General features: G+C 40.1%; 2 protein-coding genes across 5 annotated transcripts; both read right to left on the bottom strand.

The window, feature by feature from the left end:
* Positions 1–293: 293 nt before the first annotated feature.
* ccdc82 (coiled-coil domain containing 82) lies at positions 294–4,940 on the bottom strand. 4 transcript variants are annotated; one of them, XR_005078048.1, is made up of 4 exons: positions 4,040–4,940; positions 3,705–3,909; positions 3,434–3,531; positions 294–641 (listed from the first exon to the last, which is right to left on the bottom strand). XR_005078048.1 is itself a non-coding variant. In XM_037116713.1 (3 exons), the coding sequence occupies exons 1-2, from the start codon at positions 4,568–4,570 to the stop codon at positions 3,754–3,756; spliced, it is 687 nt and encodes a 228-aa protein (XP_036972608.1). In that variant the 5' UTR covers positions 4,571–4,940; the 3' UTR covers positions 294–3,531; positions 3,705–3,753. The 4 variants fall into 4 exon arrangements, 3 of the variants coding, with proteins under 3 accessions (XP_036972608.1, XP_036972609.1, XP_036972607.1); XM_037116713.1 differs by having other exon boundaries at positions 294–3,531; XM_037116714.1 differs by lacking the exon at positions 3,434–3,531.
* Positions 4,941–6,441: 1,501 nt separating this feature from the next.
* wdr91 (WD repeat domain 91) lies at positions 6,442–21,081 on the bottom strand. Its single transcript, XM_037116711.1, has 18 exons — positions 20,936–21,081; positions 18,759–18,889; positions 18,442–18,621; positions 18,146–18,353; positions 16,950–17,032; positions 16,298–16,407; positions 12,898–13,069; positions 12,391–12,588; positions 11,481–11,677; positions 11,324–11,378; positions 11,148–11,243; positions 10,739–10,833; positions 8,569–8,722; positions 8,184–8,292; positions 7,904–8,016; positions 7,692–7,799; positions 7,487–7,576; positions 6,442–6,797 (listed from the first exon to the last, which is right to left on the bottom strand). Exons 1-18 carry the CDS (start codon positions 20,985–20,987, stop codon positions 6,633–6,635), a joined length of 2,316 nt encoding a protein of 771 aa, XP_036972606.1. The 5' UTR covers positions 20,988–21,081; the 3' UTR covers positions 6,442–6,632.
* Positions 21,082–22,047: the final 966 nt, after the last annotated feature.

Raw genomic sequence — 22,047 nt, 5'->3', positions numbered from 1 at the left:
ATTTAAGAGGCATCATACAGTAACAAATGACAACAAAGTAGAAAAAATGGCAGACTTTTGATTTGGGACATAATATGTCCAATTTATTCATTAGGACATGAATGCAGCACTGTGACAGTCTGAAGAGAAAGAAAATAATTTAAAAATTACAAAGCAAGTGTTTGGGTTGGATTTCCAAATGAATTCTATATACAGTACAGCAAAAACTCTATTCGTTCTTCCTGTTATATTAATTCATCTACAGATATGACAGATCAAGTTGAATGAAATGCTTACAGTGAGGGCAAAAAGTAATCAGTAATAATACTTCTATATTTTGAAGAAGTGTCCAGAATCTCAGGTGACATATACAAACTTCACATACAAATCTTATTTAGATAGTTCTGTCTTCCCTGTTAGCTGTGATAACATGTTACTGGAAATCCATCAATTCAGTGGCTTTACAGCGGCTTTACCTTCAAACTTTTACATTCTCTTTCAACTATTTATGTTTGTTTGCAATTAAACACACAGTCTTTGGTAATATTTGGAGTTGTCAACTGCAGCTCAAAGTTGTCATTTACCGAACGGAACTGGCTCGGGTGTCGTCACAAGACTGAGCTGTGAACTTTTGGTCAACTGGCTTCTGGTCAATGACCTGTCTGTGAAAGCAAATCCAGCATTAATTGAGCTGTAACAACATAATTATTCACTGTCAACTTTATCACCAACAGTTTATAAAATTAATAGATCAGTTGAGTAGTTTTTTAAAAGTCAAAATTTCAGTGTCTCAAATGTGAATATTTTCTGGTGTCTTTCCTCTTCTATGACAGAAAACTGAATATCTTTTGGCTGAGGACAAAACAAGTCATCTGAGGACATCCAATTGGGCTTTGGGACACAATACTCAATATTTCTCAACATTTTCTGACATTTTACAGACCAAACAACCATCAACATTGATCTATCAACATTGAAAAGAGCAGCCTTACAAGGAAAGACTCAAATGTCGTCAACCAGGAGTCAGTGGACACTCACATATAATGCAGAGACCCTCTCTTAATGACAAAACTACAAGTACAGCAGCTCCATTCATTCAGGAGTGTGAGGTGCAGCTGAAGGCACCAGAAAAGGTATTGAATGGACCCTTAATCTTTATATTTTCTTTACCTTCCTACTTACCTACCTTTACCATACCTACAGTTCCTACAGATCCAGAATGAACATCCCAGTTTATTATCTATGTTTATAAGAACTCAACTCAAACGAATACTTCTGGTTGTCAGTCCCATTGGTTCATTTTAAGGATGGAAAACAAAAACACGTGAAATGATCGCAGTCTTCCTATGATACGAATTATTGAAAGTGAACATTTTTGGACCATTTGGTTAATAACCTTGGCCTCTAAAAAAGGCATCTCATTATCAATTAAGTGGTTAATTATATTTGTTTAATTTGTTTTTTTAGTTATAAAATGACAGAAAATAATGTAAAACACCTTTGACACAACACCAAGTGTTTGTGTTGTTCCTAACATCATAATTAATGCTGCTGTTCCATGAAGGGGCCTCTCTGTTAACCTGCCTGGAACACCACGATCATTGATGCTACAGACCTGACCTGGTCCACACAAGCTTATATCCACGGTTTCAGCTTGAAATTGTCTTAATAGCGCCATTCACCCATCAGCTTGTTTAACCATCCATCAGCTGTCTGTAACTAATTCCCCGTTTACAGGGTAAAAACAATAAGCAGACATTTGGTCAGCTTTCTCAATAATCTTAAATCACCAGTCATACTGCTTCTCAGCTGAGGGAATATGTTTTAGTCTATGTATTTGCAAATGTGTTGAGCTGTATTGTTACATTCATGAACAAGGACGTGCACTTACAGTAACATTGAATGTGTGTAGTGGTCCCTGTCCATTTACATACAGGCTACAATTACATAAGAATATTCCTTCACACGTGAAATTACCATTTATTTATGTTTTCATGTCTGGTCCTGTTTATCTGAAGTTGGCTTTATACTGCTGGTATATTTCAATGAATAAAAAACGATTACAAAATGATTATAGGCAGTTGGTATTCATCTCAGATAATGTTCAATCAATCACCTTATTTGGCAAAAAGCTATGTGATGATGCTACCACATGTTGTTTATGCCATACCTAAAAGTAATTCTTAAGTATGATCGTTAAATATCAAGTTTAAGAGCGAAAGATGTGCAGTTGTCATATTTGAAATCAACTGTAGCGCGCAGAATGTTGCAATAAATATACTGGTTACCGAATTTAGACAGTAAGTGATGTTCAGCAGCATTCTTGCCTTTCGTGAAATGACACATGAAATGCCCCTTTTTATGGGAATGAAGAAAAAAGTCTGGGCAAGCAGTCTGTACTGATGAGCTCTGTCCTGGTACCATTAAGTCTGACTGGGGTTTTAGGTTTAGTCGAGCCAGCTCACACACACAAAGCCCATCTCTTTCTCTGAACAGGTTTCTTCATTACACACACCTCAGGTCCATTATTACAACTGAGTGTAAAGCGACAATGGCTGGGTCAAGAGCTTGCTGTTGTAGTTAAATTTAGTGTACAGGACCCTCCAACAGGAGACTGGGGTTTTTCATCCCATTTGGAACTTATTGTTATATTCTTGACACACTGTTTTATTTCATATCAAGTTCTCATTATTTTCTGTTTTTTGTTGCAGTTTGGTTAGCTTAAGGCAACAATAATACTTGGTCAGGAGGAGGAACCTATTTATATCAGTGTGTCATTGTTTGTAGTGATATGTCCATAGACATAATATACATAGACGCCCCATAGACTGACGCAGCCCATTGGAGCTAGCGTATCAGCGTGGCCGCCATCTTGGATGGGTCTCCAATGCGCGCCCCCCCAGCATTTATTTCTACTGAAGAAGGTGTATCCCCAACTAGGCAAAGATTTAGTTATGATACAGGGCGCTGTCACAAAAGTTATTCAAAAAAATAAAAAAATAAAAAAAATCTTACTTGTGAAAGGTAATCCCCCACGATCTGGTAACAATACTGCGCCGGTTATTGCAACCATAAACTGCACAAAATACGGTCAAAGTTGCTCGCTCTCTATTGATTCCGATTGAATCTGGTGCTAGCATACAGTGAGGAGACCCAACCAAGATTGTGGCGACGCAGGATTACATTCTAGCACACTATGAGGCGTCTACATATATTATGTCTATGGATATGTCAGCCAGGCTCATGTCATGTGACAGTGATGAAGCCCCGCCCTCTTCTTTCACAAGCAGTAACAATAACAAAAGACACATTGAAAGTGAAGAAGGTGCACCTGACAGTGGAACATGAGTGACATGACATCTATCTGCGATCAACATCTAGAAGCAGTGACTTTGAGAAAAATAAATAAAAGTGACTTGACTGATGTCATTAGATGAGCAGGGTGATCACTAACGATGATTATATGACACTGAACCAGTAGCAATGCATCCATGAGCCACTTTATGATCTCAGCATCACGCCAAGGCAGTTTCCCACTTCAGGATCCACTTCCTTCAAAAAAATACACGATATAATGGGTCAACATGTCTGTCCAACAGATATACCTCTTGTTGCATGTCATCAATGTCTGTTTCTATAGCAACAGATATGACAATGGGAAAATGTCAAAACTACGGTTCTTAGTGTCTTTGCTTTAAATGCTGCTGGAGAAAAAAAAACTTTACATTTGTATTCTTCACATTTAAACTCCTCTCTGTCCTCAATGGCATTGATCTACTTTTTCTTCTCCGCCTCTTCTTCGTCCTTCTCTTTTTTGCCTCCATCATCACTTTCTGAAGCCTCTTTCTTGCTGCCGTTTTCTCCTCCGCCTCCGTCACCAGCGGCCTCATTCTCCTCAAGTTCTTTAGATTCTTCCACATCACTCCCACCCTGAGAATAAACACATATCAGACTTTAATTTGAACGGGTCAGTGTACAAACAAACTGGACCTTATTCGACGTAATGTGTCCGAGGTTGTTATAGCACAGCGCCTGTTGAACCACAGACCCCAAGGTGTACCTGATTCAGGCGGCTCCTCCTCCGACTCGGGACCCGGGCTTTCATCCTCCGGGACAGAGCCAGAAGCTTGTTGTGTCTCTGCCTCCTCTTCGCCTTCTCCGCCTCCTCTCTCTGCTTCTCCTCAGCATGGTCCGAGTCTGACTCGTCCTGTCGCTGCAGCCTGCTACGCTTCCTGGGCTGAACCATCCTCTTCGGCTGGCTCTTGTCCTCCGACTCGTCATCCTCTTCCTCGGCACTGGACGACGAGGAACTGTCATCGCCTCCGAGGAACGAGCGCTTTCTGCGCGTCACCGAGCGGCTGTCGTCGCTTGAAGTCGCCCCGGAATCACTCCGGTCCCGATCCTCCTGCTCGCTGTCCTCCTCCGGGGAGCTCTGGAAGTCGGATTGGGATCCGGAGGAGGAGGAGGAGAAGGAGCCTTCGTCACTGTCGTCCAGGATAGAAGCGGGTAGGCCGATCTGCCGCTTCTTCGATGCGTCCACTTTGGTTTTCCGCATCGACGCGAACATTTTCCGCTTGTACAGGCTCTCCATGTCTGCACGCGGTACCGGAGCCCAGTGACATTAAACACAAAACCGAAACAGAACCGAACTGTAAACAAGCTAACGGTGTAGCTGGATAGCTCCTCTCTTCTTCACGTCACAACAACGACAGCATGTTATTTCTGGTAGTAACCCAATATGGCGTCTGAATTCGCCTCCGCCTGGATTTATTTTGAACTCTGTTCGTGGAAACGTTTTGTGTTAGACCACGATTACCGAGCTACATTAATTACATGTCGTACATGTTTTTCTCTTCGCTGCTAGCTGTGTGTTCATTGCCCCTGCTTCTTCTTCGCTGGAAGGAATTCCAGCACAGAGCGCCCCGCCTCCTGCGGCGGAGAGCAGCCACTGCTGCCGACTGATGGACGGTTGAGACTTCAGAACAAGTCGAGACATTAAATGAGCTAACAAAATAAACATAAAAATATCTAAAGCTAGCTAAAATCCATGAAATAGAACTGCCCTTAAAGACAGAATGACAATATATTCATTTTTTTTTTATACTTTTATTTTCCACTCACACAGGTGCGCACATACATGCAATGTATATAGGTGAAAGGGCTGCCACACACCTACAGACCTACAGCGCCCAACGTGCAGTGTTAATGGTCAGTGCCTTGCTCAAGGGCACTTTGACAATGCCCAGGATATAAACTAGTCCACATAATACCTTCGACCTTCAAGTCCCTAAGCCAAGTCCCTACGGACTGAGCTATTGCCACCCCAATTTATAAATCATCATATGAAAGATGAAGCTAACAGTGCCCTCCCCCTAAGTCCTGCACCCCTTCCTGACAGCTCCTGACAGAGCAAGTAGGAGAAGTGCAGGTGTAAATAATCAAAGTAATGACGCCTGACTTCTTCTTCAGTTTCAGGATCCTGCAACTGCTGGCTCAGTCCGTTGCATAGTAGACCAAAGTGGTGCTAACCAGTTAGCCAATTGCCAGCTGACTTCACCATACTTGTCGGCAACTGTTAATACTATCAAACCGCGACACTGATCCTTTTACAAGGGTCAGTGTTGAGGCAAAGCCAGCTTTATACTGACCCTCGTTACTGAACCAGTCTAATGTGAAGTGGTTGGCACACACACACAAACTTAGCCAGCACGTTGTCGTAAAAAATTAAACACAACCACTGTCTCCTCTGTTGTTTTGTAGCTGGCACAGAACAGAGGCTCCTTTCGTTACATAACGAAAGCTGCAGAATCTGAACAGCCTGTAGATGCGCCGTGTTACCAGTGGGTGGGCTGCAGAGACCATGCAGGAATCACCTGTTTTCCCTCATTCTGGGAGTTGGCAGGCTCAGTGAGGACCAGCTTATAGATGTAGAGACCAGAGACAATGTGTATTTCATAATATGGGACCTTTAAAGTTAATCCTCATTCACTTTCAGTGCTGTGTTTGAGGATTGTAGGCTAGCCACATTGGCTTTTTGTGTTGACATCTGTAGGGCCATTTTAAATCATGTTTATGTATTATCATTTCAGGTTGTAGTGTGAATTTTCTCTTGCCTCTGACACCAGACCAGACTGGGCTAACAAAGGTTGTGGCATGTTGATGTGGTAGCATCTTAAAAATTTGATTGCTGAAGTTTGGAACAATATGTTAACACAATCTTTGTTGAAGCAGAAACAAGGAACTTTTTCATAACAGAAGCACAGAAGCACCACCGCCACATACAGATATTGATCTGGCTAGCTCTGCACGGAAAAAGTCCCTGTACACAGCCCATCCTGCCCTAGTTAGTCTCCCGCATGCTAATACGGAGCCACAACAGGGCTGTGAGTCTGGAGTTCATCTACTCCAAGAGGCCTAGCAAAATGAACGAATGCAGCTTTAAGAAACAACCATACTTCTAGATTAACTTTCAGTGGAATTTTAATGTTAATATGAATTTATAACAGGTGGGTGGGTTTTCACTTTCTGTATCAGTTCATGACGCAGATGACATACTGTATTCATCAGATTCTAGAATAATCTCCAACAGTGATTGAACACACTGAATCAATTTATTGTAAACCTGGATGACCTGACCCCTGAAGTGTCTTCAGTCAGGACTTCTGTGCCAGAAGCGTGCTCAGTTTGATCTTCCCGTCCATGGAGGCAGTCAGGCAGGTGCCGCAGTCCACCGCCGAGCACCAGTCAACTGTTACCACCGGTGCTTTGTGCCCACCCAGTGACAGCACGCTCTCCAGAGCTTGCTCTCCACCGGTCAGCTGGAAGAAGTGGATGTGATAGGGGAACACGTTAACAAATCAAGTTTTTGAACATAATGTAAATGTAATATTAATTTTTAACCAACAAAAGGGAAACAGAACAACACAAGGTCTTACACAAATTTAAAGATTTAAATTGATAGAAATATTGAAAAGGTTGTTTTTTTTTAATACAGCTAAAACTTTAAAAAGACTGATTACTCCTTTACGTCTCTTTAAAGGAAAGCTGAGGAAAATCAAACTGCATCAAACCAGACAAAAAGTATTAATGTAAATGTAAAAACAAAAATAACAACAAATTAAAAATGACTTCAAATATATTGAAACAAATCATCAACATCAAAAAACACATTCCACAATTAATTTAAAAAAATATATACAAATTTTAAAGAGCATTTCTAGAATTTAAGATACAAATATATACATGTGAGGGTGAAGGTGGCTCAGGGGTAGAGCCAGTATCTTGTTATCAAAAGGTCGCTGGTTTGATTCCCCTCATCTACATATCAAAGTGTCCTTGGGGAAGATACTGAAACCCAAACTGTTCCTTGTGTGCCGAGGTGCCATTGTGTGGCAGCCGCCGCCATCAGTGAATGAATGTATGTATGAATTACTGTAAGTTCCTTTGGACAAAAGCGTCTGATAAATGCCCTAAAATAATAATAATGTCAAAATGAAGGTATATTTACTCTGGATACGAGTCCTCCGGTGCTGGAACAAGTGAGGACATGTTGTCCTTCAGAGTCAAAGGCGAAGAGTCGACCTCGAGGAACCTGAACCTGAAGAAGAGTTCATCACAGATTTAGACACCAAGGTGTCAGTTTATTTGACCTAATTCATTGTAACTCTAGTAGCATCATGGTTTGCCGCAAGGTGTGAAGCTACACTACTTACCTGTTTGTATCCACTGTACCCTGACAGGACAAAGGGCCCGGTGGCGTCCTGAGGTAAAACCTGCTCTGACTGCTTCACTCCACACCGATGGATGTTCCACTGGATGAACTGAACATATAACACACAAACACACATACACACAAACTCAAAAGTGCTATCTGCATCCTGTCACTATGATGAGTTTTTCACAAAATAACCACACACATACACACCTTTCCATCTTCACCGATGCTGAAGACAGTGTTTTCATCGTAGCTAAACTCCACACTGTAAACTTCCCCATCATGAGCTCTCCAGCTCATAGCACTCTCATACCGCTGCATGTCTACAGGAGAGTATACAGAAGGCAGTGTATTTACTCAATCAGGAAAATACATATTTTGAAAAAAGCCCTCTGGGTCTGGAGGCAATTACAGTCATCTGTCATTATTTCTGAGATCTGAATAGTCTATAGAAGATTCTACACTGAAAACACTCATGATGAACACTGACCAAACAGTCTGATGACTCCATCAGCAGCTCCGGTCACCAGTAGATTTCCATTGTGGTTGAAGGCTGTGCAGTTAATGGCTACTGGTTCAGGTTCTAAAGAGAACTGGAGCTGAGATACAAACAGAACATTGATGACACCACAGACACAGGAATTTTCTGATATAACTATCAGCAGTCCAGTTGCAGCGTGGGTAATATGAGCACCAGATTTTGATCGTGACGAAGAATGTATGGCGTAAAGAACATCATTTCTGGTTCTGCTGCATCAGTTTTGATACATTTTGAAAACAGATTGATTTGATACTTTCTGAACCGGTCCATAGTGAGTTTAACACTCCTGCTATAGGAGTGAAATGAACTATGAATGAACTGGCTGGTTAATTACCTGTTGTTTGACAGTCTTGGTGTCCCAGAGCAGCAGCTGTCCAGACACAGGGAAAGGAAGTCGAGGAACAGAATCGGAGCTCCCAGAACCACTGAGAGCTGCAGCTGAACAGACAAATGACGAACCGCTGGGACTGCAGGCTAGAGACAAGATACTGAAAGGCACGGGGTGGACATATCAGAATTTGTCCTTCAACAGCAAATATTATTCATTGCAATATGACAAACTGCACATCTTGTGTAGTGTTTCCAGTTTATTGTAGTCTATCTCTATAAAAGCAAGAAATCTATGGCTGTCTGTGCCTCAAATATCTCAAATATCTGCAGATCAGGATCAGACTGACCTAAGATTTTCAATATGGCTGCTGTGTGGTTTAAGGTTGTGCAATGTCGGATTTTGGGATACGCATGGTCAACAAACTGGAATCTGAATCTGTGGATGTTCATGTGTAACTAGCTGCTAGCCCACATGCACGGCCCATCTCCTGAGCCGACAGACGCACCGGCGCATCCAAAAATAAATAATGTCCGTTGTGCTTTTTCGTAAACATTGCCATCACGTTTGCTTTGTGTCTGGTGCAGGAAGAAACGGTAAAACGGCCTTTGGTCACCAAAGTGTCTGCAAGCAGGAAGTGTATGCAAGCAAAAAGGCACCACACCAACCAATCACAAAATTATGATTTTTTAAAAAAATTTTTTTTAATGATTTGTGACATTTAGTGTTTGGAGTGTATAATTAGTGTGTTATATAATGTTTGGTGTAGTGTGTTTAATGTGTAGTGGAGTCGTTTTTTTGTGTTTTGAGACAAAACAATGAGGAGACTGCTGAATGTGGAGCAGGCAGTGCAGCTCTTCATTGAGCAGAGGGGCCCTGAGCCTAAGGCATTGCCTGCATTTAAATGTAAATAGTTATATATAACTTTGTAAATTTCAAAAACTTGTGCACAAATTTAGCAAACAATTTATATTTGCATTATAAGTTATAAAATCATTTCGTTAAACATATTTGTGGTTTTCACAGTAAAAAATCAAACTTTTTCCTACTCTGATCTAGTGTTTTTTTGTGATTTTAGGACCATTGTGTTAATATAATATGTCAAAATGAAAAAATAACTGTACAGTCACACACAAGGTTGTGCCGAAAATAATGACGCCAAACAAGGCAAGGTAAATTAAGTTTTTAAGGTGAAATATAATCGTAAAATCAAAAGTAGTCAAAAACAGCCAATTATATCCCTGATGTCCCCCCTTCAAACACAGCCTCATTTGGCCATACATGAAAAAGCTACTTAACTTAAATACATGCTTCCTACGGGCAATGCACTAGTTTTAGTAAGTACTACATTGCCCTTCCAAAAAACAGTTGCACATTAATATATTGTTGGACCTCCTTTAGCTTTGATTACAGCACTCATTCACTGTGACCAACTTTTTGATAAGCTTATGCAGTGTCACAACATTTATTCCTGTCCAGACTTGCATTAATTTTTCACCATGATCTTGTGTTGATGATGTTAGAGTCGGGTGATGTGAGTAACATTGATAATCTCATCACAATGTGATGTTCTGCTGGGAAACTTTGGGTCCTGGGATCCATTCATGTGAATGCCACATGACACACACCACCCATCCAAAACACTGTTGTGGACCAAGTACAACAAAACAGCTCTCCCTGATGCCAGAGGCTCCCCCAGCAGCTCAATGCACTTTCACGCATGACAAAAACTGCTCAGGAACAGATTGAGGAGTGTAACAAAGAACCCAAGGCATTGATTGGGCCTCCAATTACTTTGATACTACTTTGCTGACATTTGGCAAAAATTGTCCCTCCAGCTAATAACATCCTTGCAGATGTGCTGTGTGATTTACATTAGCAAGATACAGCCTTTCTAATCTGGGAGCTTTTGAGGTTTAGATTTATTTTTTCAACTTTGGACAGAGGCTGGCTAGCTGTTTCCCCTGCTCATAGACATTATGTAAGCTAGGCAGGCAATGCTATGACTCCAGCTTTGTCCCTCACACATCTTCTCATCACACTCTCAAAATACATTCCCAAAAAGTTGAAATGTATTTTTCTAACTGTTTCATCAGCTGAGGGCCTCACTTTACAGCTCTTCATATAGTAGCTACATTTACTGAACACTGTACATCAGACAGACACAAAGATTTACCGTGGATGTGTTTCGTCAATGTTCATCTCATAGAGATTTTTCTTGGCGTCCGTATCATACAGTCGCACTGTGCCAACACCGCTGCCTAGTAATAACTGACCGTGCACACACACGCGCGCGCACACACACACACACACACACACACACACACACACACACACACACACAGGTTTTATATTAATAGCTGAGAGACTGAATACTACCAAGCAAACTATATCATAAATAAAATAAATGTAGGAATTCTCACAAGATTACTGTATTTATTCTGAGCACAGTTAAGAGTTAGTTATTGATGACTGAATGTAATCATGTAAATGCTCTTATGTTACTGTAACTATTAACAGACACCTGATTAATGCTGGTAAAATGTCTATGCCCCGTTCATTTGAGGTTGACCACATGTTCATACCAGTCTGTCAGGTTTGGTGGCCCATTCCAGAGACAGCAGAGGGGACTTAGACATGATGGTGGCTTTGGTCTGCATGATTGGGTTGAAGGACCATACCTGTAGAAGAGGAAGAGGAGGAGGAGTAGAAATAAGACTTCGTAATAAGTAATCCAAAAAGATAAATGATGCAGACTCACCTTGATGACCCCATCTACATCCAAACTGGCAACCCGACGACCAGAACAGTCAACCCTGGAAAACAGATGAGGGAGAGAGAAAAAATGTCCAATCGTTTACTTTTTTCAAGAACCAAACAGACTCATGGATGTCCATCTTTGTCCAATTTGAGCAGACCTGCAATGCATGATGGAAGAGTGGTGTTCTCCATACTCTTCCTGGCTGAGTTTGATAAAAGGCTGTTCTGCTGACAGATCTCCACCCTCTGATCCTCCTCCACAGCTCTTGTTATTTGAAGAGGGGGAGTCAGGAGTGTCACCGGAGGTCTCGACAGTGGGCTCTACTTCTGCCGCCTCCCCCTTTTTCTCAAGTGTCTGAAGACAACACATAGATGGATGTTATCATTGTGTAAGCAGTCAATGCCCAGCTCCAGTAAGCAATGCCAACAACCACACTTCAAACATAAACAGTCCATTTGAACAGAATAGACACTCCTGGCTATGTGCAATATATTAAGCACCCAATCCAACCAAAACATTTCTTTGTCCGTCCTTGAGAAAAAGGTGGTTTTGGACGATTGGTTTGAAGTGACTGCTCCAGAGCTGGGTAAAGAGCTACAGTGGTTGGCAAGCGATCCAGTAGGAATCTAGCTAGCTGGTAACATGCCTACTGGCCATCCAAACCTACTCGCCAAAAGAGCTGCCTTGGACCTAATGGTACATTCCATTTCTGTCAGCAATTTTAAGTGGAATATCCCGTGAAGTTGGATGTCCGCAGCTCACCTGCTCAGCTCTCAGTTTATTAGCCTTCTTATACACAGTATTGTCAAACTTCTGTTATTTTTGCTATTTAAGCTATTTCATTGTGCTTCCAGTCTTCATTCCAAGCTAAGCTATTCATCACCTGGCTATACTTACAACTTTATACCTGAATGCTTAATATATAATTTTCTTTTCTTACACGTCCCAAAATGTAGATTCATTCCTTCATTAAAACTGGCATTTGTTAAAACACACCAGATTTTGTAAAATGTGCCTAACAGGTGTGACCACATGTTTAACTTCCTCCAGTACCACCCTTCAGGTACCTGTGATGGTGGTTTGGAGAACAGCTCTTTCCTCTCCTTCTCATGATCCTGGATCCTCTTGTGTCTTTGGTTTGTCGGCTGGTTTGTTGACTGGTTTGTTGCCTGTTGGGACTGGGAGCTTCCAGGTTCACTGGTTGAAGCCTGGCTGGAAACTGGCTTCACCTCCTTGGGTTGGACTGCCTCCTTTGACTTTGAAGGCTAGAAAGGACAAACTGAATTTAAACACATAAAATGATCACACATCAGAACCACTCACAATGTTGATATCCTCCAATTTTGTCACTGGGACATGATTAAAGCCAGAACGTGAGTACCTCCAGGTTTCTGAAGGGGCAGTTGAAACGGGACTCTTTAATAGTAACAAGAAGTTGCATTTCCTTGGAGCAGAAACTAGTGGCCTATATTGTGCTGTAGCTGAACTCACAGCTGCCATGACCTTCTTGGAAAGATACTCAATTTCCTGCTTTCAATCAAATGTTTAAACTCCAACACCTGCCACTCTCTCACCAGATTGGTTGTTGGGTCCTTTCTGCCCACTGCTACCTGGCCTGGCGAGGTCCCAGTGGTGATCTGAGGCGGTTTCACAGGGGTGCGTCTACCCTGTGGTAGGAATGTAGAGAAGAAGTTTCTGGATGGAGTGGTGGCAGTGCTAACGGCACGCTGGCTCGACACCAAGTCCCTAAACGGGCAGAGACAGCAAAGAATAATTAAGTTAAACAACTCTGAATGAGTATAAATGGATCCAACCTGTCAATTCAAAATTTCAGCCCATGCAAAGATATCTTCCTAGTGCTATCCATTAACATGTCGTCTTATTTTTGCATTTCATTTCTCCTTACTGCTATTTTCATCTCTTCAGTGCAGCACAAGCATCAGTGAACATTAACATCATGTAAATGTAGCTGCTACGTCTGTTTCCACTGCACTGAGTCTCATTTTAATTTTGACTATCCGTCTTTTCCACCTCAGCCAAATGCAAAAACAATGTATTTTTTAATCTTTATATGATCTCTGACCCTGTTACTGTTGAGTGACACCTGAAAGTGTGAGGTGTAAAGCAAAGTTCATCTTTTTGTCCTTCACAGACAGTCACGTGTAAGTGATGTACTGTTAGTTAACTGCTAATGTCCCTGCTAGCCAGGAATATGCTTGTGCTATTCAGTCACAATAGCTACTCAAGTTAGTAGAGGTCTGTCATGAAAGTTGTCTATTGGTCACCTGTGCAAATTTCTGCATTTGTATACCACAATTTAAGTCATTGCATAATATTTCATTCACCCTGATGAGCTTATTCACAATTTGCTGATTAAATACTAGTGTGAGGGAGTCTTTAGTGTTTCTTTTTAGAGGAAATCCTATAAAAACATTTTTATATTAGAAATATTAGATAGAGAACAACATTTAAGACAAATATGTCAGAGGAACATAAGGAAAACAGTAAAAAAAAAAAATGTGTCAAATATAAATATGCTGAAATGCTGCGGAAATACAGTGATGGTTTTATTTTTTCCTTGCAGTAGTAAAAGGACTAAAGGAGGAGTGTGAAAGTCAGGAATGTGTTTGTTATTTTAACAAGCAGCAGTATTTCAAATGTTTCTTTTCAAACCTTGTAGGTCGAGTTTTTATACAGTTCAGTTGCCTCTGCTGTAGCTGACCACACAGCTACAAGGGACTTTAAGCAGAGAGGGTTGAGGGACAGCTATGGCGTCCACCAAACATTTGAAAGACGAATAACACTATGCAACATTTAACCCTTACAAATGTTACTTCTACAACTACCTTTGAATACTTTTTGACGTTCTCCTGGGTATGGCAAACTAGGAGTTCTCACATGGTTGGATTACAACTTCAGGGAGTGTCATGATAGAATCACACGTGTAGTGTGGGGCTTCTTTTTGTCTTCTTTGATGCTGTAGTCAAACCCCTCAACTGTCACTGCTGAAAGTCCATATTGTCAGAGGCTGGGACAAAGCATGGCACAAGTCGTTTTCCATACAGCAGGATCAACAGGTAACAGCTGTCACTTACCTCAGTGATGTGTTGTAGGTTATCAGTTCACTTAAATGGCATCTCAACAGACAACTTTTTGCTTCTACTTATTCTGCAGTAAGTACAGATTGTACATTGTAATGGCTGTGGAAAAATAACCCCTTCCACATACAGACTGGTTCCCTATAAGCTTCACTTTCAAGCGTGTCCACCAGGCTAAATTTTCCCCACAAAAATCAAATTTGCAGCACAGCACAAAAGACGCAAGTCTGTTGATGCGTAACCAAAACAGGAGGAGGCACTTACCAGGAAGCGTTATCTGATTACAGCCATGGGACGCTGTGCAGCAACCATAGGAATAATTTAATTTGCATTGAAAGAACATACATCTGCTAACTGATAATTCAGTCAGACTCTAATACTGTATATTTGTTGACAAAACCCGTTTTGGTCATTGCTACTGAAGGAAAAAACAACTTGGGCTTGTGTCAGTCACTATTCGCTATGTTCTTTTAAATCGCTTCAACTTAAAATTTAGAGTTAGACATCGCATTATGTGTGTTACTAGTAGCATTCATTTTAGAGTGTACTGAATGTACTTTAGAGTGTACCATTTGGAAAATGAAATTTACAAAGATTTGACTGTACTTACAAGAAACAACAATTCATCTGGTGAATTGTTTATTTGGCAAGATCAAATGCATCACAGCACACAGCACAGCACAGTGAAAAATACCATACTGTATCATTAACAATAAAATAAGTAACAGCTTAATAAATATGTATATGTATATAGATAATTTATATGAGCACAAAATAACTCAACTGTTCAAGCTGCTTTAACAGTCTTCTAAAAGTGACTCTGCACACTGAAAGCCTGTAACAAAAACTTCGGCACATTCCTCCCGCCTCGTGTTTTTCTCTCATAATACAGCTGTTTGTGCAAAGGACAGTAAACATAAAAAAATTGCAAATATATTCATTTAATTATAGAATTGAGTGAGAATTCGTATTTTAGTCCCAAACTACTGAAATCTCTGGTATTACCCAGAAAATCAGACTCAAAATTTCATGTATATTTGTTGTATTCTATGTTTTTGTAGCATACAGGAACTACAAATTTCACCTCATTATGTAACCCTGTGTTGTGTAATTGACATAAATTACCTTGTTGCCTTTATCCTCAGAATTCAGAGATGAATATCAGGACTCAAATCATAATTGTGACTTTTAAGTTACATTAGCAAAGAACTTAAGCACCCTTGATTGAGCTCGAAGTTAGCCGTTGTAAAATTCAGCAAAGGATTCTATTCTATACAATCAACATTTTAGATTAAAAAAAAAACGTTCTTAAAAAATACCAGTAAATACAAAGCAGTCAGTCAGTGCATCGAGGTGAAGTTGAACAACAAGCTAGCATGCTAAAGTGCTAAAATCAGAAACATTGCAAGTGTCCTGTGCTTGGTGGTATGAAAGAAAACCCATCAGGATGAAAACACAAAACTGCAAAGGACAGAAATTATATTCTGATTAACCTTTCAAAAGACCTTAAAGAGAGAGGCTTTAAGATGGCTGTCATCTGCAAGAATACATACTGCATTTAGTTTTTTAATTCAAGTACTTAAACTGATACAAAACCAGAATGTAGTTCATACTTATTAACCTTATAAAGGAATTTGTGATTTCTTCTCTGAGGTTGTAGCATATTGGAAAATAATACCCCCATTTTAATTAAACCCCCCGCATCAGTGAGATTAGCCATTTATAAAAGTATCGACTCCTTTTAACTTTGGTTGAAAGCATTATGCTGTTGACCATCTTTTAAATCAAAAGTCAACACAATGAACATTAAAAAAAGAATGGCAGCCATCTTAGTTGTAGTCAGTCATGAGTAAAGATAGTGATGTTAATGTCTCACAGCTCAGTGTCTCCAAGGCGGTCCATGTTCTGGACGTATACCGGCAGCTTGTGGTGGACCATCTCATCTCTAGCTCTCTGGTCCCGACTCTCTGTCTGCAGAGCAAACAGCTGGGAACATAAAACAAGACAGATAGGTCAGATATAACAAGAAAAATGAGAACTATTTAACAAAACCTTAATATAGGACTTTTGGGACAAAACTATTAAAATGATTTAACCTCAGAACTGTTCGAATTAAATATTTAAAACCTGACCGCTTGAATGTCATAATGGGCATTTTGATCTAAACCTGGCGAGGAGGCTGGATTGTTCCTTTTTAATATCATGACATATGTAACAAACAAGATTTTTAAGTAAATAATGGTGGAACTTCTCACTAAATGAGCATGGGGAGAACATGCAAAATCTGCACAAAAATGCCCAGGCAGGATTCAAACCATGCATCATCTTGTTGTGAACTGCCCCCCTATCGGTAATGCACTGAGTCTTGATGAGACTTGAATCTTGTGGCCGTATATATTTTTCTCAGGCAGAAATCTTTTGCAGTTCATTTGAGACACAAAGTTTGCACTTATCTATTCGTCTATTACAAAAAAATAAAATAAACATTCTTCTAAATGTTTTAGCAAGGAAATCGTTTTTCGTCTCACCAGCTGGCGGAGCTGTTCATTCTCTTCTGTCAGGCTGGTTGCCTTCTGAACTTCAGCATCAAAACTCAGCAAGACTGGCTGGGGTAAAACCCTGTTAAGGACTTGAAACTAGCAAACCCAGAGTTTAAATGACAGACACAGCAGCCTCATTCACACTGCCATTTGGATGCTGCAGTGATTGTGCGCCAATTCTCCACATCCTCCTTTGTGTGAAAGTCTCAGAGGCTGCGAGCGGTAACATTTTGTTCTGGCACTGATCCGCCTCTGGAGTATAGTATAACCCCATACTTAGTGTTAGGGGTTAAGGTAGGCTTAGGCTTAGGGTTAAGGTTAGGCTATATATAGTATAGTGTCAGAGACGCAGTATTGGCGAGCCAAACCAGTGTGAATGGATAAGCCGGCGTCACAAAGCGAGGTTGTGTCGTTCGGACAGTCTGATAACTACACAGGTCCCTCACTCAACTAAATAAAGAGAAATGTCCTACAAAGCAACTCTACAGGACCAAACAACAGTAACATAGTAACTCTAACGGTCTTTGGCAACTTATATGAGGAAAAAAATACCGCAGCTATGGAGAAGTGTCTGTCCTCCCGCCTGTCCTGCCAACTCTTCATCACATTTCTGCCTGAAAAACAGTGTCTGTCACTGGCAAAAAACTAAAACTCACCAAGTGTTTGTGTAGAAAAAAATGACGGTGACAGTCAGCCCTCCTGACTGAGACTTCAGTGAACTTTCCCCCGGAAACAGCCTCCCTCCCCACGAGTGACAGAGTCTGATGGTGATGTTATTATGTCATTTAGAGTGAAAAACTTAACTTTGTCACTTCCCAGGGTGTTTGGTGGGTCAGGATCTCGATCACCACACATCATAACAGCATCCATATGATTAATAGCCAGCAGGTTCATGTTTAGATTGACAGATGGACACCGGGGAAACACAATGAAAACACACAGATGTCATCATCATACTCAGTGGATCATCTTTAAGGTGGCTGCTTGGCTCTGTGTGGACAAACAACAGTGGAGAACTGGTGAACCGCTGCTGCAGCGATAATGCCTCGATAAGTGTCTCTGTGTGAAAAGGGCTAGTGCATCAGTGTGACCCCATCTAAAGCTTCAGACATACATCACAACCTGGGATAGACATGAAGCTATATACTTGTAACATCACAGCTGTGGACTGAGCTGAAGGATATGCATACACTGGAAGAGGACAGACAGGAAGTTGTGCAATGAAACCAGGAAGGTGTCAGCCCACTGACGGGAGAAGTATGGAGAGAAGGTGGGGTTCTGCTCAGGGGCAGGTATAAATGGCAGGATGAACCAATCACGCCACTCAGCCTGGCCCTGCAGCTCCAGTGCCTGCTTCTGGAAAAACTCCTGAGTTTTCTCCAGGTTTCCTCTCTAGATGAATGAAAGAGGAGACTTTTAACTTCTGCTTTGTTTCAGAATCATACTGGCTGGTGTGTGTGCTTTCTCTATGGGATGTTACCTGGATGGTGTTGATGATGTAGTATCTGTACAGACTGGTTCTCAGTTTGTTGACAGTGGATCTGTAGACATCTTCCAGTCTGCAGAACAGACGTCTATCCAGGTAAAGCCAGTACTCCTTCAAACCAAACAGGTCGAAGTTCTGGACAAACTGCTGCAGTTGGTCAATGATCTTATCCACCTGAACAAAGAAGATGTTGTTAATTATACACAGACCCCAAATTAATCTGTTCTGAAACAACATCCCTTTCTCTGGTTAGAATAAACAACTGCTGAAAAAGTCAGTCAGACAAAACATATCCATCCACCACTTCGTACCCTGAAGCCTTTCTCCTTGTCAGTTTTGATGTCACTGTCCAGATGTTTCAAAGTGTTAGTAAAGCCGCGGTAGATCAGATATTCTCTCACGTGTTCGTCTGTCCTCTCCACTGCAGACCCCATGGTGACCTCTGTAAGGCAAAATATGATACAGTGTGTATAACAGTATTATAGTACAATTTCCTGTTCAGGGTGATTTATTGTCATTATTTAACACAGGCTTGCATAATGAAATGGAAGTTTGTAAACTCCTAAATGCTTTCAAAACCTGCGCTTTCTTGTATTTCCGTCATAGGCAATACCTGATGTTTTACCTAAACAAAACTAAAATGTAGCAACATTTGATGAAGCTACGGGCTGCTGCATCTGCACGTGAAATGAAATGATAAAATGAAATGTTCTGATCATTAAGATGTGTGTGATGAGCTGTACTTGAATGCTTTTCCTTTTAAAAGAAATGTGTATTTATTTCTTAAATGCAACAGTTAGCCCCTGAGATACCCCTACTAAAAAGTCCAAATGAATCTCATCAGGAAACAGAGGAAATCAGTTTGGAGTCAGCACAGTTAGTACACCTCCAACATTTTTTCAACAGTTATCAGATTTTAAAGGAGTAGTTTACAAATGCAAGCCTGATCTCTCTACATTTGATGCAGTAACTTACACCCTGTTCTTAATGCTGTTGGCAGATTCCTCACGTGTTCTCAAAAATGTTGTTGTTTAGGATAAATTGTTGTAAACAAAAATGATTTTGTGTGAAGGATAATCCCACATTTTGTGGTTATGTGAAAAGACTGACAATTTGGAAGAATATGTATTAACCTTAAGAGAACCCCTCAAGAAAGTACAAGCTTGTGTTGCTACTTATTTCCCTCTGTACTGCTGTGTTGCCTTTGAGTTTCTCCTAAGGGGGATCAATAAAGGATCAGCTTATCTTATCTTATCTCAACAGAAAAAAAAATGTAACTTTTTCTAATCCAGCACCAGTAGTCAGGGCATCTACTGATCTGAAAGACTCATCTAATAATCTGCCCCAACATGTCACTGCATGGAGCTTACTGAGTTCTATCTGTGCAATGTAACACACAGCCAGGGCCTGCTGTGGAAGAAAAGAGTCAAGATTTATGATTTATGAAGAACTAACTATTTGTGCAGCCCACTTGGTTCACATGCATTACTGACAAACTCCTTTATCTCATTAGCAAAACTATCTAAAAGTTATTCCAAACAACAAATAGAACAACATTGTCATTTGTAACAGAAAAAAGGATGATGATTCCATCAGAATACAGATGTTCATTTATTTCATTAACATTGCCCACTGGTCCGTTACATTACAAATACCATAATCCACAAATCATTGTCACCAAAACATCATGACACTGTTTGTGCTATTGTGTTGTTTTTGTGTAAAGATCTTCCCAGTTGTGGGATAAAATAAAGCCTGATTTATCTAATATATTATAATCCAATGTAATCTATTCTAATCACAATAACAGTTTCATTTACAGTAACGTCCTTGAGAAGCTTGCAATGGTCACTATCACACTGTTTAGATATTCCTTACGGTCTAGTGAGCACACATGTCGGGACCCTAAGCTAACGTACAGACTCTGCAGATACGTTAGCATGATCCAAACCTTCTATACAGCAGCAATGTATAAAGTTGTATCTGTGTAATCTGCCTTTGTTAAAAGCGTAAAAAAAATAATAAAATGCTGTTTGTCTGAATACAACGATCTGCAGGGAGCAGTTTTGATTTCTTTCTCTCTCGGGTGCTAAAAAACCTTCACGCCAAACTCCATTGAAACCTCGCATAAAATTGGACGCATTTAAAGTGTCGCATGATTAACGATTTGGTCATATTTACTTTAATTCTGGATACTTTAAACGACGTTTTAGGAGTTAGATATTTGCCGAGTTAATATACGGACCACGTTTATGCAAAGATGTTGTTAAATGGTGGCTTAATCTTTACGTAACACGGTTTTAATCAATATTATCTTCAATACACGGAAATTTGAGTGAAGTTCGGTTCCTTCTTGCAAAACAACATCACGTACCGCCGTGAAACAAAACCTTCAACCCAGGACAACAGAATCAACGTTATTAAACACCAGGAGAACAAAGTCACTTCTAAGTCACGTTTTGAATGTAATAAAATATGAAATACTCACCACAACAAAGACAAACACTCTCTTCCTCTTGTGTTCGTCCACTGACAGTCATGTGAAGACTTCCGTGTGACGTCGACAGCCAGCGTGACTCCTGAGCGCCCTCTGGCGGTCAACATGATCATACTATGCTGTGAACGTGATGGCAACCAAATGCCATGAACTGATAAATGTCATGCTGGAAATCCAATTTCCTTGCGGGGATCATCCCAATAGGATCAATAAAGAGAAGTCTAAGTCTATCCACACAATTAAATGTTAATTTCAGTTTCAAAACCACAAACAATCCTGTCTTGTTTTTTTTTTTATTTTTTTTTTTATTATCATTATTATATTCACTCTTAGATACTGTAACAGCTTGTGAAGAATAACAGAGGACATTTTGTCTATCTCTGGAAAAAATATTTATTTACTGACAAAAACAAAGAGATGTCCTGCACACGTTATCAAACCAAACACTATTTGGAAAATATTAAAAGCTGCCGATACAAAGTTAATATCCTGCAACATTTGGAATCATTTGTTTTGGCATTGTTAATCCAACAATGGATTTTGAGAAGATTAGCAAGTTCATTTCTAAGCAGTTACTTGCTGCTAAACCTTTGATTAAACAAAAGCAAATTCTGTCTGTGCCTGACAAGGTGACAAGAGCCACCTTAGGGTGTTGGTGGGAAATTAGTTTTAGTCTTCTGTGTATTATATATATATATATATATATATATATATATATATATATATATATATATATATATATATATATATATATATATATATCCATATTTTACCAGCCAATGGTAAAGGGGTTACAAATGCATTCATTAAATAATCTATTTGTCCTTGTTGACATAATCTTTTGAATCTGACTTTTTGCCATTGTGGATATGTAAGATGGATGTTGTTGGTGTAGTTCTTGTTCAATACCACTATTCAAAAATGATGACGACGATGACGATAATGAAAAATGAACAAACCAAATAACAAAACAGGAAAATACAAATTGCAATTGTGTACAATTATAGGTGCTTTAAAGCAGATTTAAAAAGATGACAAGCACTTAAACAGAAGATGATGACCAGCAATAAAATATTCAAAAGATAAGATATCTTTAATAATCT

The sequence above is a fragment of the Acanthopagrus latus genome, chromosome 12 (genome assembly GCF_904848185.1).
Source record: "Acanthopagrus latus isolate v.2019 chromosome 12, fAcaLat1.1, whole genome shotgun sequence".
Taxonomy (NCBI): Eukaryota; Metazoa; Chordata; class Actinopteri; order Spariformes; family Sparidae; genus Acanthopagrus; species Acanthopagrus latus.
This window is presented reverse-complemented; position numbering and strand designations above follow the sequence as displayed.